Source organism: Malus domestica, chromosome 05 (assembly GCF_042453785.1).
Source record: "Malus domestica chromosome 05, GDT2T_hap1".
NCBI lineage: Eukaryota > Viridiplantae > Streptophyta > Magnoliopsida > Rosales > Rosaceae > Malus > Malus domestica.
Genome location: NC_091665.1, coordinates 45,586,244 through 45,606,600, shown reverse-complemented (window position 1 = coordinate 45,606,600; position 20,357 = coordinate 45,586,244). Strand labels below are relative to the sequence as shown.

Below are 20,357 nucleotides of genomic sequence, written 5' to 3'. Positions count from 1 at the left end.
ATAATAAACCACACTATTAATTATCAAAAAAAATCTCCAACGTAGCCTATTCCAAATGCTAATTAGTTAGGTTCAATTAGTCTTTTCTTGAATGCAGTATATATATCCCCTACAATATCCAGTCTATGTATCCAACTCTTAAAATAATACTCTCAAATTTTATTTTCCTTGACAGTTTAAGAGATTATTATATTTCCTTAATTTTAATAGGCCTCTCTGATTTAATAATTAATATTATGGTTTAATGATAGTTCTCTCACTTATATGTGAGAAGCCTTCTGACTTTTGTACATGAAAAATCTGATACAAAAATATTATTATTAACCCATCGTATAATTTAACTCAAATCCCCCATTTTCTTCATGTAAATATATCATATTCTATTAGGTCCGAAATTTTTACGTGCCCCTCACCATTCACTGAAACATATATTCTTGGCTAAGAATTTTATTTCTTTACATAACATAAGCAGGACGGTATACATTACAAAAGAAAGTCCACCAGCCTTAGTTCGTGCAACCACGTCTTGTATAGACCCAAAACTCTTACATACCAAAACATAAACAAAAGCACTCCCTATTTTAATCGTGTGCACAATCTTCTCATTAGTCATCACCGTATCCAATTCTCCCTATATATCCTCCTAATTCTGTTCGTTTTCTTAATCAACTCATAATTAAGCCATGGCCTCCCTAGCCCCTCTCGTATTATTTCTCTTATGTTTTTTAACTTATATTGCTCCAACATTTCAAGCCTATTCCCCAGACTACTACACCACCCCCAATATCACTCTCAAAAACATCATGAACGTGGTAGACTCGTGTTGGCGCACCAAATCCAATTGGGCCACCAACCGCCGAGCCTTGGCCGACTGCGCAGTAGGCTATGGCAAAGACGCATTGGGAGGAAAATACGGGCGTACTTATGTAGTCACAACCTCAAATGATGACTCAGTAAACCCTAAACCCGGCTCACTCCGTTACGGGGTGATCCAAACGCAGCCATTATGGATCGTTTTTGCCAAGGACATGGTGATCACGCTAAAAAATGAGCTCATTATGAATAGTTTCAAGACCATAGATGGTAGAGGTGCTAAAGTTGAAATTGCGTACGGACCATGCATAACGGTGCAGGGCGTTAGCCACGTTATTATACATGGAATAAGCATTCATGATTGTAAGCCTGGGAAGGGTGGGAATGTTAGGAGCACTCCTACACATATTGGGAAGCGTCGAGGGTGCGACGGAGATGCTATTGCTGTCTTTGCTTCTTCGCATGTTTGGATAGACCATTGCTTCCTAGCTCGTAGCGCAGATGGCCTCCTTGATGTCACCCATGCTTCCACTGCCGTCACCATCACAAACAACTATTTCTCTCAGCATGACAAAGTAAGCATAAAAGGTTAATTATGAGGTTATGAATTAATTTCCATTAATTGAGCCTTTTGTTTTCTTTGCTCGACTTATGTTACATTTTGGGCTAAATGAACAAGTTATTTTCTAGCTAGTCTGTTCATGTATCTTGTTTTATTGTCAATGGATGAGGGAATTAGAGCATGAGACCTCATCCAACGTTGAATAGAGGATACAACTAAATTGAGAGCTAGCTAGTTGTTGTGTATCGAATTTAACTAACTCCCTTGTGCTTTAATTTCAGGTGATGTTGCTTGGTCAACAACAACAACAACAACAACAACAAAGCCTTTTCCCACTAAGTGGGGTCGGCTATATGAATCCTAGAACGCCATTGCGCTCGGTTTTGTGTCATGTCCTCCGTTAGATCCAAGTACTCAAGTCTTTTCTTAGGGTCTCTTCCAAAGTTTTCCTAGGTCTTCCTCTACCCCTTCGGCCCTGAACATCTGTCCCGTAGTCACATTTTCTAACCGGAGCGTCAGTAGGCCTTCTTTGCACATGTCCAAACCACCGGAACCGATTTGCTCTCATATTTCCTTCAATTTTGGCTACTCCTACTTTACCTCGGATAACCTCATTCCCAATCTTATCCTTTCTCGTGTGCCTATACATCCCACAAAGCATCCTCATCTCCGCTACACCCATGTTGTGTACGTTGATGCTTCACCGCCCAACATTATGTGCCATACAACATCGCTGGCCTTATTGCCGTCCTATAAAATTTTCCCTTGAGCTTCAGTGGCCTACGATGGTCACACAACACGCCGGATGCACTCTTTCATCCATCCAGCTTGTATTCTATGGTTGAGATCTCCATCTAATTCTCCGATCTCTTGCAAGATAGATCCTAGGTAGCGAAAACGGTCACTTTTTGTGATCTTCGCTAGATTTCTCCGGTCATTAGTGTGTATAAGTATATAAATGGATAGAGATAGGAAAGCAAACACAAGATGTACGTGGTTCACCCAGATTGGCTACGTCCACGGAATAGAGGAGTTCTCATTCATTGTGAAGTGTTTACACAAAAGCAAACACAAGATGTACGTGGTTCACCCAGATTGGCTACGTCCACGGAATAGAGGAGTTCTCATTAATTGTGAAGGGTTTACACAAGTACATAGGTTCAAGCTCTCCTTTAGTGAGTACAAGTGAATGATTTAGTACAAATGACATTAGGAAATATTGTGGGAGAATGATCTCGTAGCCACGAAACTTCTAAGTACCGGAGTGTGGTATCGTCTTGACTTGCCTTATCTGTCTCATAGGTAGATGTGGCATCTTCTCTGGAAGTACTCTTCCTCCATCCAGGGGTGGTATCTGTAACTGGTGGAGATGCACAAGGTAATGTATCAATTTCACTTGAAGCTTACTTGTAGTTTCATGCTTGGTCAAGCGCGATACAAACCATGTAGTAGGAGTCCCCCAAGTCGCCGAGCTAGGGGATCTGCTGAAAGAGATGACAGACAAGGTAAGCAATCAGAGCTCCGGCTGATTGTTCACATTCTCCCTATCTTGCAGGCAGCATGAAGGATAAAGAGAAGAAAAATGAGGAGAGATGATATGGGATACTTTTGCTTTTGAAGAAGTAACTTTCCACAGGCTTATTCTTGAACTGGGCTGGAGGGTTTTCTGGTTTCCTCCAGAGTATAAGGCCGACTGAAGAATTTGAGAGTCAAAACAAGTCCATCAAATCTAGAGTACGTTCGACCCTGCTGATATGAGATACTTTTGCTTTTGACAGAGTAGTGGATGTATCGGCACGTGTGCTGTTACGCTTGTCTCCACATGCTTCCTTGTATCCTTCTCACTTGCCCTATCTGTTCCTCAGGCAGATGCGGTATCTTCCCTGGAAGCATAAGATGTTGAAGATGAGTACTCGAGAGCAATGCCAGGTAAGTAATCAGGTAAGGGGTTCCACGCAGTCAGTTCCTGGCTGGAAGCTTGATTCCAAGTGCTGACTGATTGCTCTCTTTCTCCTTGTCTTGCAGGTAAGAACAAGGCCAAAGGAAAAGACAGGAAAAAAGCATGATATGAGATACTCTTGCTTTTAACCCTGATGATATGAGATATTCTTGCTCTAGTATAGCTTGTTTACAGAGGTATTATCGGGGGGAAAGAAAGCTGAATATTTCGAAAGGCTTCGTTGGGAGTGCCCTCTCAGATAAGAGAAAGGGTTGAGCATTTTTGCAGGTCTGCCTGTCCGTTAGGGATGAAGGTCGACATATATAGGAGTCTCCCTAACATCAAGTAATAATGTTATTCCTTTACCCTGCTTAGTTATAGCACGGTAGTGGGAGCTGCCAGCTTCACATGTTTTAACTCTGTCAGAGCACTTTGAAAAAGTGGTCTGTGGTATCTGGAAAGCTGATGTTGCGTGTGAAGATTACAGACAAGCTTTATCCAAGGAGATCCAGCTCTTGAAGTTGGGAAAGTGGTGCCTCTTCGATTTTTGAACAAGCAATCCTGTCGGGGATCTGGCTCTCGAGATTCGGAGAACGATGCCTCTTCGATTTTTGAGAAAGCAATCCTGCTGGGGGTCTGGCTCTCGAGATTCGGAGAGCGGTGTCTCTTCGATTTTTGAGAAAGTAATCATGTTGGGAGTCTGGCTCTCGAGATTCGGAAGGCGGTGCCTCTTCGATTTTGGAGCAAGCAATCTTGTTGTGGGTGTTTTCTCGAATGTGAGTAAAGGTTGGGCGTGTTTGCTAGTCTATCTTGCCACGAAGCAGAGGTTGACACACAGGGACTTTCCAATTATCCAGCAGTGGTACTATTCCTTTACCCTCTCTTCGATTTTTTAGAAAGTAATCATGTTGGGAGTCTGGCTCTCGAGATTCGGAGGGCGGTGCCTCTTCGATTTTGGAGCAAGCAATCTTGTTGGGAGTGTTTTCTCGAATGTGAGTAAAGGTTGGGCATGTTTGCTAGTCTACCTTGCCACGAAGCACAAAGGTTGACACACAGGGACTTTCCAATTATCCAGCAGTGGTACTGTTCCTTTACCCTCTCTTCGATTTTTGAGAAAGTAATCATGTTGGGAGTCTGGCTCTCGAGATTCGGAGGGCGGTGCCTCTTCGATTTTGGAGCAAGCAATCTTGTTGGGAGTGTTTTCTCGAATGTGAGTACAGGTTGGGCATGTTTGCTAGTCTACCTTGCCACGAAGCACAGAGGTTGACACACCGGGACTTTCCAATTATCCAGCAGTGGTACTGTTCCTTTACCCTTGTGGGTAATAATATGGTAGCTAGACCTTCAAAATTTATGTGTTTAAACTTTGTTAGTATTGTTTCTTTGCAATTCTTTTACCCTTCTTGGTCAGAGCGATGTAGTGGGAGCTGCAAGCTTCAAGTGTCTCAACTTTGTCAGAGAACTTTGGCAAAGTTATCTGTGGTACCCATGAGCTACTGTTGCATGTGGGAAGTGGGTGATTGAACAGTGCGATTCATGTGCTTTCTACTTCGTCAGAAATCTTCGACAGAATGCCCATAATTTCCGCAAAGCTGAGTGTGCGTGTGACAGGTGCTGACAAGGCTGGGAAAGTAGGTGCCTCTTCGATTTCTGAGATCGGCCCTCGTGGTCTCTGAGCAGCCCAGCTTTTGAGAAAGCAAGCCTCTTCGATTTCTGAGATCGGCCTTCGTGGTCTTTGAGCAGCCCAGCTTTTGAGAAAGCAAACGCCTCTTCGATTTCTGAGATCGACCCTCGTGGTCTCTGAGCAGCCCAGCTTTTGAGAAAGCAAACGCCTCTTCGATTTCTGAGCAAGCGCCTCTTCGATTTCTGAAGCTTCGTCGAGTGCAGATTTTTATAGGGGCTGACATTAAGTTCCAAAGCACACTTGAATATCCACCAGTAGAAGCTCCATTCTTGCACTTCTAAGATCTTGATTTGTCCGACCTCTTCTCTCTTCAACACCTTTGAAAATGTCTGGCCCCTCCGACCGTCGTTTTGACTTGAACCTTGTTGAAGAGGCAGCCCCGCCTTCTCCAGACAACATATGGCGCCCATCCTTCGTCTCCCCTACTGGTCCTCTTACCGTTGGGGATTCCGTGATGAAGAATGATATAACCGCTGCGGTAGTGGCCAGGAACCTTCTCACTCCCAAAGATAACAGACTACTTTCCAAACGGTCTGATGAGTTGGCTGTTAAGGATTCTCTGGCTCTCAGTGTTCAATGTGCAGGTTCTGTGTCTAATATGGCCCAACGCCTATTTGCTCGAACCCGCCAAGTTGAATCATTGGCGGCTGAAGTGATGAGTCTCAAACAGGAGATTAGAGGGCTCAAGCATGAGAATAAACAGTTGCACCGGCTCGCACATGACTATGCTACAAACATGAAGAGGAAGCTTGACCAGATGAAGGAATCTGATGGTCAGGTTTTACTTGATCATCAGAGATTTGTGGGTTTGTTCCAAAGGCATTTATTGCCTTCGTCTTCTGGGGCTGTACCGCGTAATGAAGCTCCAAATGATCAACCTCTGATGCCTCCTCCTTCTAGGGTTTTGTCCAGTACTGAGGCTCCGAATGAGCCCCCTCCGGTGCCTTCTCTTTCTGGGGCTCTTCCGACTGCTGAGACTTCTCCTAAGCAACCTTTGTGAAGGCTCCCTCTTGTTTGTTTAATTTGACTCCAGTATATGTACATATTTGTAACTTATCGGGGATATCAATAAATAAGCTTTCCTTCATTTCAACGTATTGTGTTAAATACACCAAAGCCTTCTTCGCTAAGTTCTTTGAATTTTCTTTTGTTGAAGCTTGTATGTTGAAGCTTTGTGAGTGGAGCATATAGGTTGAGGTAGTGTTCCCTTAATTTCCCGAGGGAGGAAAACTTCTCGGTTGGAGACTTGGAAAATCCAAGTCACTGAGTGGGATCGGCTATATGAATCTTAGAACGCCATTGTGTTCTGTCCTGTGTCATGTCCTCCGTTAGATCCAAGTACTCTAAGGCTGGCCTTGTTGAAAGAATGCCAAGGTAAGCGCAATAACTTACCTGCAACTCTTTGAAAAGAGAAAAATACATGAGAGTACATTGTTTAATTAATTTATGCCATTGTTTTTGTCGTGAAAAAAAAAGGGTTAGGTTTGGGTATGCGCACCTGGCCAACAATAGATATGACGAGTGGAAAATGTATGCCGTAGGAGGCAGTGCCAATCCAACAATTTTCAGTGAAGGGAACTACTTCATAGCTCCTGAAACTTCTTATGCCAAACAGGTTACAAAGAAAGAGGCTGGAGGCAGTTGGAATAATTGGAAATGGAGATCTTCAGGGGATGTGTTCAAGAATGGTGCTTTTTTTGTTCAATCTGGATATGGAAACTGCTATCCACTTTACTCTCGAAAGCAGTCGTTTAAGGTCTTTCCAGGAGCCATGGTTCCTGCTTTAACCTCAAATGCAGGTCCTCTACGCTGCTTTGTTGGCAAAGTATGTTAATTTGCTTTGCCATATATATATATATACCCTTTTCCAAACTTTTTTTTCTTGTTTTTGGTCCTACCATTTAAGTTTTCCGTAATTGAAGCTCTGTGCGTACATTGACTTCTTGGATCTCTATTATCAATATTGAAACTCTTTGTTATATGTGTTGTGAGTCTATCCAATTTGTGTTCCTACATAATGTTAGAGATGGCACAACATAGAGTGAGGAATTACTGAACTTTTTATTATTAGGATGCATGATATATCTCCGATCCAAGAATTTTGTTTTAGTGAGATGGCTAGCTACTGACATTGTCACAAGAAAATTTGACAATATTGATGAAAAGCACTAAGTAGCTATTGTCGCTTTTGCTTGCAGGTTTTCGTATAAAAAATTTGGGTGTTATAATATCAGTGCACGGCACTGTTGATATTTCAGTAGTAACAAATAGATACAAATAATATAACATCACTAGATTGTTCAAGCAGAAAAGTTACTCTCACGCTTCATTGGCTGTCTCAATGTTGTATATAAACAGGAAAAGAATCAAGAGACGTAGAAAAGCATGTCGATGTGCAAAAAGCGATTAAAAAAAAGTAGAAAAGGTAAAGAAAGAAGGCGGATGCTTTTACTTTGGTTTAGTGTCTTTAGAAAAGCCTATTCTCATTGCTCTGAACCCCACATGTTACTGGTGATTTAGCCCTCATTTTCTTCAAGTACCAAATTCCTGCTCCAACTCCAAAGGCTCCTGCAACTGTCACTCCACTAATCGTCCCTGCAACATTAAAAAAATAAAATCCAACTTATAGTTAAGCACACAACATCCAAGCTATATATACTTGAATTTATGAAATTTTGTTCGCGCTAAAAGCCTAAATCTCAGAAGCGAATCACCTGCAAGTACTCCATTCCTCCTATTCTGAGAAATGCTGTGATCTGCATCATTGTAATTAAATAATCAACAATCATAAAAATTATTAGAAGGGAAATTAATGTTTGATACAATGTAATGACTAAAAAACTTTTTTAAGTTACATCGGAGAGTTTCGAACCTGAACCTAGTCCACTCCTACCCATCACCCTATACACTCTAACAACAAGGCTAATTAAATGGCTCAAAAACGTACCTTTACAATACGTAGTGACATTTCCTCTATCACATAAGCACCAGAAGTTGAGTGTTTTCGTGTCAAATCCACATGTCCCGCCTCCTTTAGATGTGTCCTGACACTGAAGGCAACGGGTGGTCACCGGAATATCGAAATTGACACGAATTCCGTATTCAGGAACTTGATCATCCGGCTGATTTTCACCACTGCTTCTCCAATACACACTAGTATAAGTAGCACAATACTTCAACATCAACCTCAGAGACTCAGTGGCTTTGGGATAGTAAGAGCAGCAAGAACTTGTCCTCAACGCTGAGGCGCACTCAGGCAAGTGCCTGCAAAGATAACTAGAACTGTCACACGAAGAGTCACATCGCTCCGGAAACCTCTCACAAAACACAGGCTTTGGCTCAATGATCACATTTTGTTCACTACAATTAAAGAATAGGTAGTCGTTTTGAGGAGAGAGAGATAAATGCGTGCTCGTGTCGAGGCTAAAAGGTCTTGTGGCTCGGAATGTGTCACCGTCTAGGCAATTCCACATGAAAGGATCGATGAGAAGAATGTGAGGGTCGGAGTAGCTTATGGATTTAACGGGGTATCTTCCGGAAGGTGTTCGGAGTTCGAGTTTAGAGGATTCGGAGCATACGAGGATGTTTTTGTAGTAAGGACTCCCACAGCCCTCATCGATGCCGAAAGGGTAGTTGATGGGAATGTTGCCGCAAGAAGTTCTGCAGAGGCTGGCTTGAGGTGCCGTGAGGCTGACAAACGGAAGGGTAAGGAAAATGAGCAGGACAAACGGCATAGGAGTTGTTAGAGGAGACATGAGAGATGCTAGCTAGCTAGGTTAAGCTTGAGTGATGGTGTACATCCCAACAAAAATTTGGCAGTTTAAGCAAAGTAGCTAGATGAGTAAAGTGAAGTGTGATCTGAGTAGTAGTTGGTGGTGTTCACTTTAATGTCTTTTTCTTTTTTACTTTATTTGCTCTTATGTATGCTTTGTGACTGGTCTGTTTGTTTGGTGCTTTTGCTTTATGGGAATATTTAGTGAGATGAACATTTTGACCAAGTAATCATGATAGAATAAATCCCGGTATTGTATTTCATTGCAATTTAGCTTTTATTATCTTAATTACCACGAATCGTAATCCTTGAAGCTGAAGGCTTTTTGTTACCGAAAGATTTTTTTTTTTAATAAAAAAAAAAAACTCATCATGTTTATCTCTTTTAGAATATTCAAGAGATTATACATGTCAAAAGAATATCACAATCTTACAATTACAAACACACAAAAAATACATTATAATTATTCAATCTTGGAGGACCCTGAGCCTAAACCCTAAACCCTAGTTGCGAGAACTAAAACATTAATTGCAGGCTCGAGAACTATTGTAGAGGCTTCACGAGGAAAAGACTACACCAATCTCTGATGATTTTGCAATTGTTGGCAAAAAGCTCTACTATGAGTCCCCTCCAACAAACGTCAAGTTTCCTTCTCATAGTCCTTTGACGAGCACACAATGTTAGCATAAACACAACACCAAGATCATGCAAAGCAAGTTACCGTGACTAAAACACAAAACCATAAACCATAAAGCAGTGCACAGAGAAAAGACATACCTGTGGAAGAACTTGAACCGGCTGCCATGCTTAATCTCTGCAACAAGACACAGTGCGCCTTCTCCACTCTTCAGTGTTCAAAGGCTCTTAACTAACAATAGGTCTTAGTCCGGAGTTGAGCACACATTGCGAGAGCAGAGGCCACTATATATGTACTACATAATCCTAGCCTTCTTCCATAAGGATTTCCCTGTTAAAATCCATATAGAAAAACAATTCATATGAAATAGTAATTCAGCACCAATATGGATTCACAAATCCAATCCCGATAAGACTTCCTATTCAGACTTTAATCCTGTAACTAAGTTCACATATTCATACTTATGCTCACATTCTTACATTCTCCCACTTGAGCAAGTATGAACCAAGAAACCAGTTCGATTAAGACTACAAATAGGGTGATCACTAAGCCTTATGAGCAACATCATAAACAATCTACCTATGCATCTCAAAACAAAGAATCTGAAAACTCATAGTCACAACCATTATGCAACCGGCGCTTTCAAACCACTTATGTCCAATCTGCACATATAACATTATGATCATGCTGATACTTAATGGACCTAAATATCCACTCCCACTATTTCTTAACTTAATTCAAAATAATCAAGTTCATCACAGACAATAAACTGTATGTCCGCAATTCCTATGAATTCAAAACAATTACCTGAGTCAAATCACAAAGATTTCTCAAAGCATCAACTGAATCCAAAACACGTATATCCTTCTTATAACTTGTCAAGGATTTCCTATTGCAATCCTTATAGAAAACAACTTATGTTTTCCAAGCCGTATCAGTTCAAACATTTTTAACAGAATCATTCACAAACAAGGATTTGTTCACAGCTTCTCATAAGGCTTTCTTATTCTAATTGAACTTAACCACTCACCGTAAAAAACACTCAATCTCATGTTCATTTCTTACATTTTCTCCCACTTTAACATGAGATCAGTTTCAGACATGAATTTCTCCAATTAAGAAGTGATCACAGAGCCTCACCTGAGAATCCATTGTTATGACCATCATTCTATTACACTCCAAAACATGGAAACAGAGAATCATAAACCACAACCAAAATGCAGTATTGATTCTAAGTTCACACATATCCAGACTGCAAATATGACACATAACATAAACTGATATTAAACAGTCAATCGCATAATATGTTCCCACTTTTCAAGAAAACCAAAACATAAATTGATCTTATAGGAAAGCAACATAACATTGACTTAAAACGATTTACTAATCATAAGCTTAAAACAGCCAAACTATTTCCAAAGCATCAAACAAAACTTCCTCTACAATAAGACCACCATCCAAAACTACAAAACTTTAAAATTTTAAAGTAACAAGCCTTGGGAAAAGATTGTTATTGAAACATACACTAAATTACACTATAGCAAAACATACCATTTATTAAATGAGTACCAATACTCAGCAGCAGAAACATATATATATATATATATATATATATATATATCAGACCAATCAATTACAAAAATTGAATCTCTGAATGCAATAAACCTAGCTAACAATTATACTAATTGATAATTAAACTAGCTAAACATAAACTTAACTTTAGAGAAGAACATTACTGCCGCACTAGCTCTTCAAACTTCACAGTAGCAGCACTTCTCAAACTTTATTTTGCAATTGTCCTTAATGCAGTAATTGCTCTTTGTAAAACAGAATAACAAACTACTCCCACTGATCAAAAGACTCTTCACAGACATTAACTACCTCTTTGCCATTAGCTTTCAGATAATCCTTAAACAGTTCTGTTGACCCTAAAAACTACCAAGCCTACGTGGCGCGCATACCGAGTAATTAGTAAACTAACTACGTCATTCAGTTGTGTGCGGGGCGTGCCAACTCGACGGCCGAGCTCGGCCGATGAGTAAAATTTGTTGATGTTGCGTTGGGTGCGCAGCTGACTTCTGCGTCTTGCGATTGCTACCGAGGAAGGAACACGTCTCAGCCTCTTGGGTTCTCGAACCTGAAGACAAGGCTACTATTCTTACGAAGTTCACGAATCGTTGTCGTTGGATTCGGTCACAGTGATGGTATTCGTCAGAGTAAACTCACGCCGAATCGACACCAAAGTGTAAGGGCACAAATACTCAAAGCGGATATAAGTCTTAATGATAACGTGGTTCGGCCGTCTGAATGCCGAACTCTAAATCCCACTTGAGAGTATCCAATCATAAAATAACTCGGCGTGCAATGCGCTGAGCTCAGTAAGCTGTAACACCTCACTTTGCCAAGAAGGCTAATGAGATGACCTCGATCAATAAGGATTCAGAAATCCTTCTCAACCAAGACTTGGATAGGTAACCAACCACCATCGCCGCAGTGTTGTTGATGCCAACGGAAGATGCTGCGAGATCAGCTGATTCTACGGCGACAGAGCTATCTATGCCGACTAAAGATATCACCGGTTGCTTTCACAGTGTTGTTGATGCCAACGGAAGATGTGTCAGCGAAAAGAGAAAATAAAAATCTCAAAGTTGTTGAGAGAGTTTGCGCATGGCAATTGTGTGTTGAGTTGGAGGGCTCTTTTCGTTACCACATCTGTATTTATAAGACTGAAGTACTTGACTTGCATGGTCATATAATGTTGCAGAGTCTGACTGCAACTCTTCCTCGCAGAATGAAATCTGATCTGTGGCATAAGTTGGCTGACTTTTCAAACAAAATATAAAAACTATTTAGGCTTATCCCATCATGACCAAAGACCTAGCTTACCTAGGCTTCTCTCTCCACCATCAAATCCTAGGCTTATCACATCACTACCAAAAGCCAAGCCTACCTAGGCTTCTCTATCCGTGCATGCATTAGTCCATTTGCAGTTGTATGACTATCATCTGCATGCTTCCCTATCTAATGTCACGCATATCCCAATTTAATTTGAACTGTACCACTTGCTTAGAGATATAATTCGCATCTGTCAAGATAATTAAAAGATAATTATTATGATAAAAACCATAATATTTTCTTTTAACAACAACAAAACTATCTTCACTTTTCCATCCAACGGTTGAGAGCTATGCTCACTTAACGGCCTTGATTGCACATGTCGATGGTGTAAATTTGGGCCCAAACAAGTTCACAATCCTTTCTTAGATAACCTCGAGTTTTGCAGAAAAAACACTTAAGCTTGGCAACATTTTTAATTTTTGGTTTAAGATTGTTAGACCCTTTAGAAATATCAAATATTTTAGCAGAAGTACCAGTCTTATCAGAAGGTTTGGAGCACTTGAAATTCTTACTTGAATTATTTCCAGCATTGTTGAATTTCTTCCCTTTTCCTCCTTGCACAAAATTCACAGTCTCAACATCTTTGCCTCTTTCTTACTGTTGCCGAGTCTCCTCTTGAACACATTGTGCGATGAGCTCATCTATATCCCAACTCTTGTCTTGTGTATTATAAGACACCTTTAGCTAAGAGTATTTGATTGGAAGAGCCTGGATAATCATGAAAACCAACTGTTTTTCTCCAATATTGACATCCATTGAGTTCAACTTCTCAGCAGCATCGATCATCTTCAGTATGTGATCTTGAATTGAACCAATACTATCAATCTTATAGGTTGTCAGTAAGGCCATGTATTGACTAATTTCAGCCTTCTGAGACTCCTTGAATTTCTTCTCAATTGCCTTCAAATAATCCACAGCTAACTCATGTTTCTTGATCCCACCTCGAATGGTATCAGTCATACCACTCTCTAAGATAGAAACCGCCACCTTGTTGGCTCTTGACCATCTCTCATGATCTGCCTTTTCCACCCTTGTACTTTGATCAGTGATTACAGGCTTGGGATTGTCAATTGCTATATCAAACTCATTAAGAGTTAATAGAAATCCAATTTCCCTTCTCCACTTCTTGTAGTTACTACCACCAGTGAGAATTGGAATGTTGGCCAAATTTAGGGTCTTCATTGTTATTGCAGACACTGCGGAAGAAATCACAAACATGAACCAGTTAGGTTCCTGATTTCCTTTACAGTTTGCACATCACAATTTGCATCAATGATTCATACATATAGTCTTAGCAACACATCATTGATAAGCATACATAGAAAAACTGACTCATTAATAAGAAGATATGCAACAATAGATAATCATGAGATGTCTCATGCATTATAACCATTATTCATGGTTTAACATACAACATAAAGGTGCATTAGTAATCTACAGATTTTAAAACAATTGCAGATAAAACATGATCGAACACCCAAGGTCTAAGTTTCTGCATAATAGTTTCAATTTCAAAGAAATCCATATAGATTTTGTTATCATAATCTTATATATAAACCTTCGATTCAATCTGCAGACTAACTGCAGAAGTAGCCAAAATAAAACTTGCAATTTATCAATCGTACCTTGCACAGATCCAAATTTGAAGCAGCGCAGCGGAATAACCATTCAAATCAATCATATATGTTGCAAGATTGATAAAATTATAACCCAGAAACACATTTTGTTGGATATTATTCTTAATCGAAAACCCCAATTCGAAAGAAAACCCTTCGTATGGATTTGCAGAGAATCCAACAACAACATCCTCTTAAATTCCAACGGTTATATTATTATTATAATCAAGTTTTGTCGTTATTTGCAAGGATTAATACAAGAACCTGTGTTCGATTCTCCCACCAAGCAATGAAGACTTATTTCTCTCAAATATTATTTATGTTTTTTTGGAATCTACTGGTTTCAATCACATAACTTATAATTTATGAACCTTGGGCTCTGATACCACATGTTAGCATAAACACAACATCAAGATCATGCAAAGCAAGTTACCGTGATTAAAACACAAAACCATAAACCATAAAGCAGTGCACAGAGAAAAGACATACCTGCGGAAGAACTTAAACCGGCTGCCATGCTTAATCTCTGCAACAAGACACAATGCGCCTTCTCCACTCTTCAGTGTTCAAAGGCTCTTAACTAACAATAGGTCTTAGTCCGGAGTTGAGCACACACTGCGAGAGCAGAGGCCACTATATATATATACTACATAATCCTAGCCTTCTTCCATAAGGATTTCCCTATTAAAATCCATATAGAAAAACAATACCTATGAAATAGTAATTCAGCACCAATATGGATTCACAAATCCAATCCCGATAAGACTTCCTATTCAGTCTTTAATCCTGTAACTAAGTTCACATAGTCATACTTATGCTCACATTCTTACACACAAATCACAAACACCATTACCTCATATTTGAACAACAATCACCACTCGAAATCTGAGAATGAACAAACCATGACTAGGAACACAACCCCAAAATCTCTCCTCGACAAAGTGAAAAAGTGACCACAATCACGAACTGAAAGCTCTCCTCAACATAGAGAGAGAGAGAGAGAGAGAGAGAGAGAGAGAGAGAGAGAGAGAGAGAGAGAGAGAGAGACTACAAACTAAAATCAAAGAGGAAAAAAAAAAGATTAAGAAGGATTGCTTTTCTTTGGGGAGGGTTTTTCTCTTGCTTTTCTTTGGGGAGGGTTTTTTCTCTTGCTTTTCTTTGGGGAGGGTTTTTCTTTTTTGAAGCGGAAGACTTGTGTGTGTGTGTGTTATTATTTTTTCTTTCAATTATTGAAATTGAAGGTCTATGAATGATTATGATCCATTTCATTATTTCTATATGGTATCTACTATCAAGAAACCTAAGTTTTTTTTTTCTCTGTTCTTTGCCCTATACCAAACCCTAAACCCCAACCCTTCTAGTCAGCATGCATGTTTGGGAAGACAAATTCTGATCAGAGTGACCAAGTTTTAACTTGTTGTATGGCAGTATTATAGTAGACACTAGAGTAGTGTGGCACCACTAGACTAGAGTGACCATTTGGTTTAGAATCACTCTCTTTTTTGTTTACTTCCCTGCACAATCATCTTTGATTCTTAACGAAAGCCATGGGTTTGGGCTTGTCCTGTAATTTGATATGTTTGAGTAGATCATGTTTGAGTTTGGAATAAGATCATGTGAGAATTCATTATACAGGCTTACACATATAGTTAACTGTGGAGAGGCCCAAGTCTACTAATGACCATTACGTCATTGCCCATTCTCATTTTTCTTTCTGTCAAAAGACTATTACCCACTCGAGGACTCCATAATGTGGTCCTTCATGCATCTGACGAAAATAGCAGTAGACTAGTAGTCGACGTAAATTCTCATTCTTGACTGGCAGATGTTGATTACGTTAGCTCGACAAGTCTTGATAATGAGCATACAAGTTCAAATATCTCCTCTCTTAAATGAGAGACGTTTATAAAATGTCAAGAAAAGAAAAAATGAGTAGATATTTTTGACTCAATTCTATATTTGATTTTAATAAAATATAATAGAATGCATGAAGTTGGGTTTCTTAAGATGTTAAGGTTCCTTGCTGCCTACGTTAACTGACATCTTCGAAAGAGGAGAAATATCCGTTGGTGGCAGCCGGCGTTTTTATATATAGCCAAACTGTATATCTTTAGGTTGATATATAATATTCATACTCACAAAACTGGCAAGAAATTAGGCACTTAGTTATAAGCTACAGCAAAAATTGGGTATGCTTCTGTGCTCGATCGCGTTAATTATTCGTAGGTAAATTTTGACAAAAACGTGAGATATTTTTGTACTTTTATTCCATCAAGTTTGAGAGATGCCTTTATCAGACTGTCTTCGTATTTGATGACATGGCCTATATATGGCGATTTATTATGACAGTCAACATTATCTATCTATATAAGGGGAGAAGACAAAGATAAAAAACAGGTGAAACTTTCATAATTTCAAAATTATCCTCTTTCTATTAGAATTTCAAAGGAAAAAAAATGAAAAAACACCCACCTAGTGAGACTGGGTGGTTAATATTTTTAAAATACATTATTCATTGTTTTACATCTTTTTTCAAACAAACAAATAAATAATAAAATAATTACCACACGTGTAACAAGAGGGCTAGTTTAATTTCATGTGAAAAAGTAGAAATGATGGAAAAAGAGTGGACTAACTCAAGATGTTAGGCAGACAAGTGGTAATGGCATTGAAAAGTATTAGTAGCAGTAGTAAAGAATATACGGCGCAACCATGCATCCAATCAAGCCTCTAGATATATAGTTATGGTTTGATTGCTTGATCTCAAAACGTGCTATCCCAAACAAGAAAAATCTCCGGATACTTTGGCTGAAAATCTTGAGAACAAATTAAACCCAAAGAAAGCAAATCAAAGATATATCGGAACAGACAGTCTTGTCTTGAAGTGGGAATGAAGACATGGCCAAAAAGTAGGTCCCGAAATTTTAAAAGCAAGAAAATTGGTGTGAAAGGCATATATCTAAATTCGTATGGCAATTGGCACCTCCTTCTCTTATTATCAGAAAGTCTACAATTAAAGGAGTCCACCGTCATCTGCCCAATCGTCTACCCAAAGTCTACGAACCGCTGATCTTTTCATTAGAGAGGTCCAAAAGTACGCAAGAATACCATTGGCTTCAAAGACCCTTCAATTCTACTTTACACCCCCACTAATATTTATAACGTAGTGATTACTACTTTTGGGTGAGATTAATTATGAAGTTTTATGGTGGAACCTTAACTTTTTTCATGATATTAGAGCAGGTTGTCCCATATGTGAAGCTAAATGGCCACACATACTTCAAGTCACTTGTTTGTATTGTTCATGTGTTAGGCTTGAACATTCGTCACGTGAGGGGGTGTGTTGAGAATGAATCACACATTGATTGGATAATGACCTTGCATAGCTTATGAGTAAGTGGTGTTAATCTCTATATTGCCAATTTGCTTTTGGTGGAACCTCAACTTATGTTTTTATAGTAGGTTGACCCATATGTGAAGCCCAATGGCAAAATATGCTCAACATCACATGTTTATTTTGTCCATATGCTAGGTTTGAATATTCGTCACACGTAAGGGTTCGTGTTGAGAATGAATCACACATGGTGAGAGAATGGACCTTGCATGGGCTTATACATAAGTTAAGCTACTCTCAATTTTGCCAATTAATTTTATGATGAAATCTCAACTTTCTTCAAATACATCAAATTAATAAATTACTTAATCAATTCCTACTTTAGACCCAATATTCGTGTTGAATGTAGAGAAAATTCAGAACAAAGCAAAAAAAAATCCACATGAAACTCCTGCTAGCTTGATAAAGTCGAGAAAATGTTGTTACTTATAAGATCTATAGGTCATTGTATATACACCCGGTGGTGATGCATAACCTTTCATTAAATGGTGACCATCGCCAGTGCTAATCCTTTTAATGGCCTGCTACACCAATTGCATTATCTTTTGACTGAACAAGCTCATAAATCACAATATAGGATACGTGCCACGCTAAACATTGCATAATATAACACGTCCTTCTATATTATAGTGGTCAAATCAGATTAGTGAAATCAAATCATTTTCTCTCGCATTAGGTTTATCATGATAATGCAAGTCATTTTCGTATTATTGATAAGATCATTTGGACCTGAATCCTCCACCAATCGTAACCCCAAGCAATTTATCACTTCATGCAAGCCCCAGGCCAAGTGAGCTGAGGTGTTCGAACTACATCTCTATCAACTATATCTCTTTCAAAGTTAAATTTCATGATCAACTTGACCTTAACCTCATTTTAAGTTTAAAATAAAGATGACGGTAGTGTGCATATACATACATACATATATATATATATATATATATATATATATATATATATATATATTATAGAGAGAGAAACACGCAATTATTTATGGAAAATAATTTTCACTATTTTTTTACTCCTGCACAATCATGTTTATTGCTAATTTTTTAATCAAATAAAACAAAAAAAAAATCATAAAATAAAAAGTAAACATAAACAAAAACATTAAAGACCAACAAGTGTTTCTCTCCTTTAAGTTGCACAATGTCACTTGCATCATCAATTTAATCCAAGGCTTGGAACATCAAATCATGAAGCTATTCCAAATTATTTTTCTTTCGGTGAAATTCCAATTTCTTACACATATGATGCTGACAATTGACGACTAAAATCACGAGCGGTGGTGCTGCTTAAGTTGACAATGAATGATGGGTTTTCCTCTGATTTCATCCAGAATATTATACAAATTTGTTTGTTTGATCTCAAATTATTTATACCTGTAATTGTCACAGATTTGTCGGCCAAAAATGGGTTTGAAATTTGAGAGAAATTTGTTTGAACCGCGTTAATAAACAAATAAAATTATAACCAAATGAAGGCCAAGTTGTTGAAGAAGAAGAAGAAGACTCAAATTATTACTTGTCAAAACAAATTAAAAAATATCAAGGTAACTGTTGCACAAGAAGCCCATTGGAAAGTAGTTTTCTTTAAAAAAAAAAGTATTTCTATACTGTGTGAAAGGATACATCAATTTCGTACTAAATTTGTTTACGTAATGTATCACTAACAGAAAATAAATATATTAATTAATACTTAAATAATGATTTAAGCATTAACAACTATGTCTTGTAATTTATTAAATTTGATTTAAATAGAAGATCTCTCTAACATTACCATGTGTGAAAAACATCATTGAAATTATAAAGGTGTATATGTGCAAATTTTATTGTTTTAATCAGCGCCGTTTACAACATGATTTTCTAACACTATGTTTGGATGAAGAAATTTAAGATTACTAAGGAATTTCAAAATGACGGAAATTAAAATGACAAGATTTTATTTTCTAGAATTTGTAAATTTTATTGTTTGGTTAACCTAAAAGAATAATGAAATTGAATACGGAATTTGTTATTTTTAAACTTTTAATCATAGAAATTGAAAAATGACACATATTTACATGGAATTTGAACTTGGGAATTGAAGGTCCCAAATTCCAAGTTTTTTTTTCTACGCGGAAATTCTAAATTTTCATGTTTATAAATCCAAACAAGGGAATTTGTACATGTCAATTTATAAATGCTAACTTTTACCAAAATTTTAAGTTTATGTCCCTCGTCCAAACATAATGTAATAATCCGCTTTCCTTATTTTTTGAAAAACCCTAGCTGTCAAACCTAACCTTACAACAAGTTTCTACGTCATGCAAGTAAGCCACGTGGGAAGCATCCTATGGTCAACTCAAATCTTAGTCAACTATGTCTTTTTCTTCTATGTTGATTTCGTCTATTGATCGGCGGTGATCACCTTCAATTACTGGCAGTTTTATACTAGTTTAATGTAATCGTACAGAGCTAATTGACATTGGAATTGCCAGCTATTTTATGAATTCTTTTTATAGACATACGAGATCCTATAATATCTGATCTTGTGGCTAGAACAAGATGAGTTAGTAAACTCGATAAATTTAATTTGTTTGTGACTGCACCTTATGTTGATACGAATTCACAAGTTAAGTTATGAGTGAGCAATAGATTCATACTTCACAATTTCAAGTTATAACATTTATAAATATACATTTATTGATGTAGGTTGATATGCAACACATTTACGTGTTAATGTCACACCAAAAAATTCATTAACTAACTTGTTGTCCAATTTTCATTTTAACGAAAAGAAAGATTTTCACTAATTCGTATACTCAAACTTACAAGTTAAATATAGTAGCCTTGGGTAAAGCTTTACCATATCCTAAAGTTATTACAATCCTTTGATGATAAATACTTTCATCAAAATTACTTTTTTTTTTTTGTTGATAAGGAGACATAAGTCCAAAAGAAAAATTATATAAGCATATCACGAGGCTATGAAATTCCAGCTATATCTATAACTAGCAATCGACGACAAGAACGAGAAGCTTGTTCAAAAAAGATTGAACCC

At 38.1% G+C, this 20,357-nt stretch overlaps 2 protein-coding genes across 2 annotated transcripts; one reads left to right on the top strand and one right to left on the bottom strand.

Annotated features, from left to right (window-relative positions):
* The first annotated feature begins 632 nt into the window (after positions 1 to 632).
* On the top strand, positions 633 to 6,979 carry LOC103408803 (putative pectate lyase 2). Its single transcript, XM_070821990.1, has 4 exons — positions 633 to 1,388; positions 1,657 to 1,669; positions 6,291 to 6,372; positions 6,475 to 6,979. The coding sequence occupies exons 1-4, from the start codon at positions 684 to 686 to the stop codon at positions 6,830 to 6,832; spliced, it is 1,158 nt and encodes a 385-aa protein (XP_070678091.1). The 5' UTR covers positions 633 to 683; the 3' UTR covers positions 6,833 to 6,979.
* A 315-nt stretch (positions 6,980 to 7,294) lies between these two features.
* LOC103434486 (uncharacterized) lies at positions 7,295 to 8,882 on the bottom strand. Its single transcript, XM_008372851.4, has 3 exons — positions 7,946 to 8,882; positions 7,713 to 7,754; positions 7,295 to 7,593 (listed from the first exon to the last, which is right to left on the bottom strand). Exons 1-3 carry the CDS (start codon positions 8,751 to 8,753, stop codon positions 7,466 to 7,468), a joined length of 978 nt encoding a protein of 325 aa, XP_008371073.3. The 5' UTR covers positions 8,754 to 8,882; the 3' UTR covers positions 7,295 to 7,465.
* Positions 8,883 to 20,357: the final 11,475 nt, after the last annotated feature.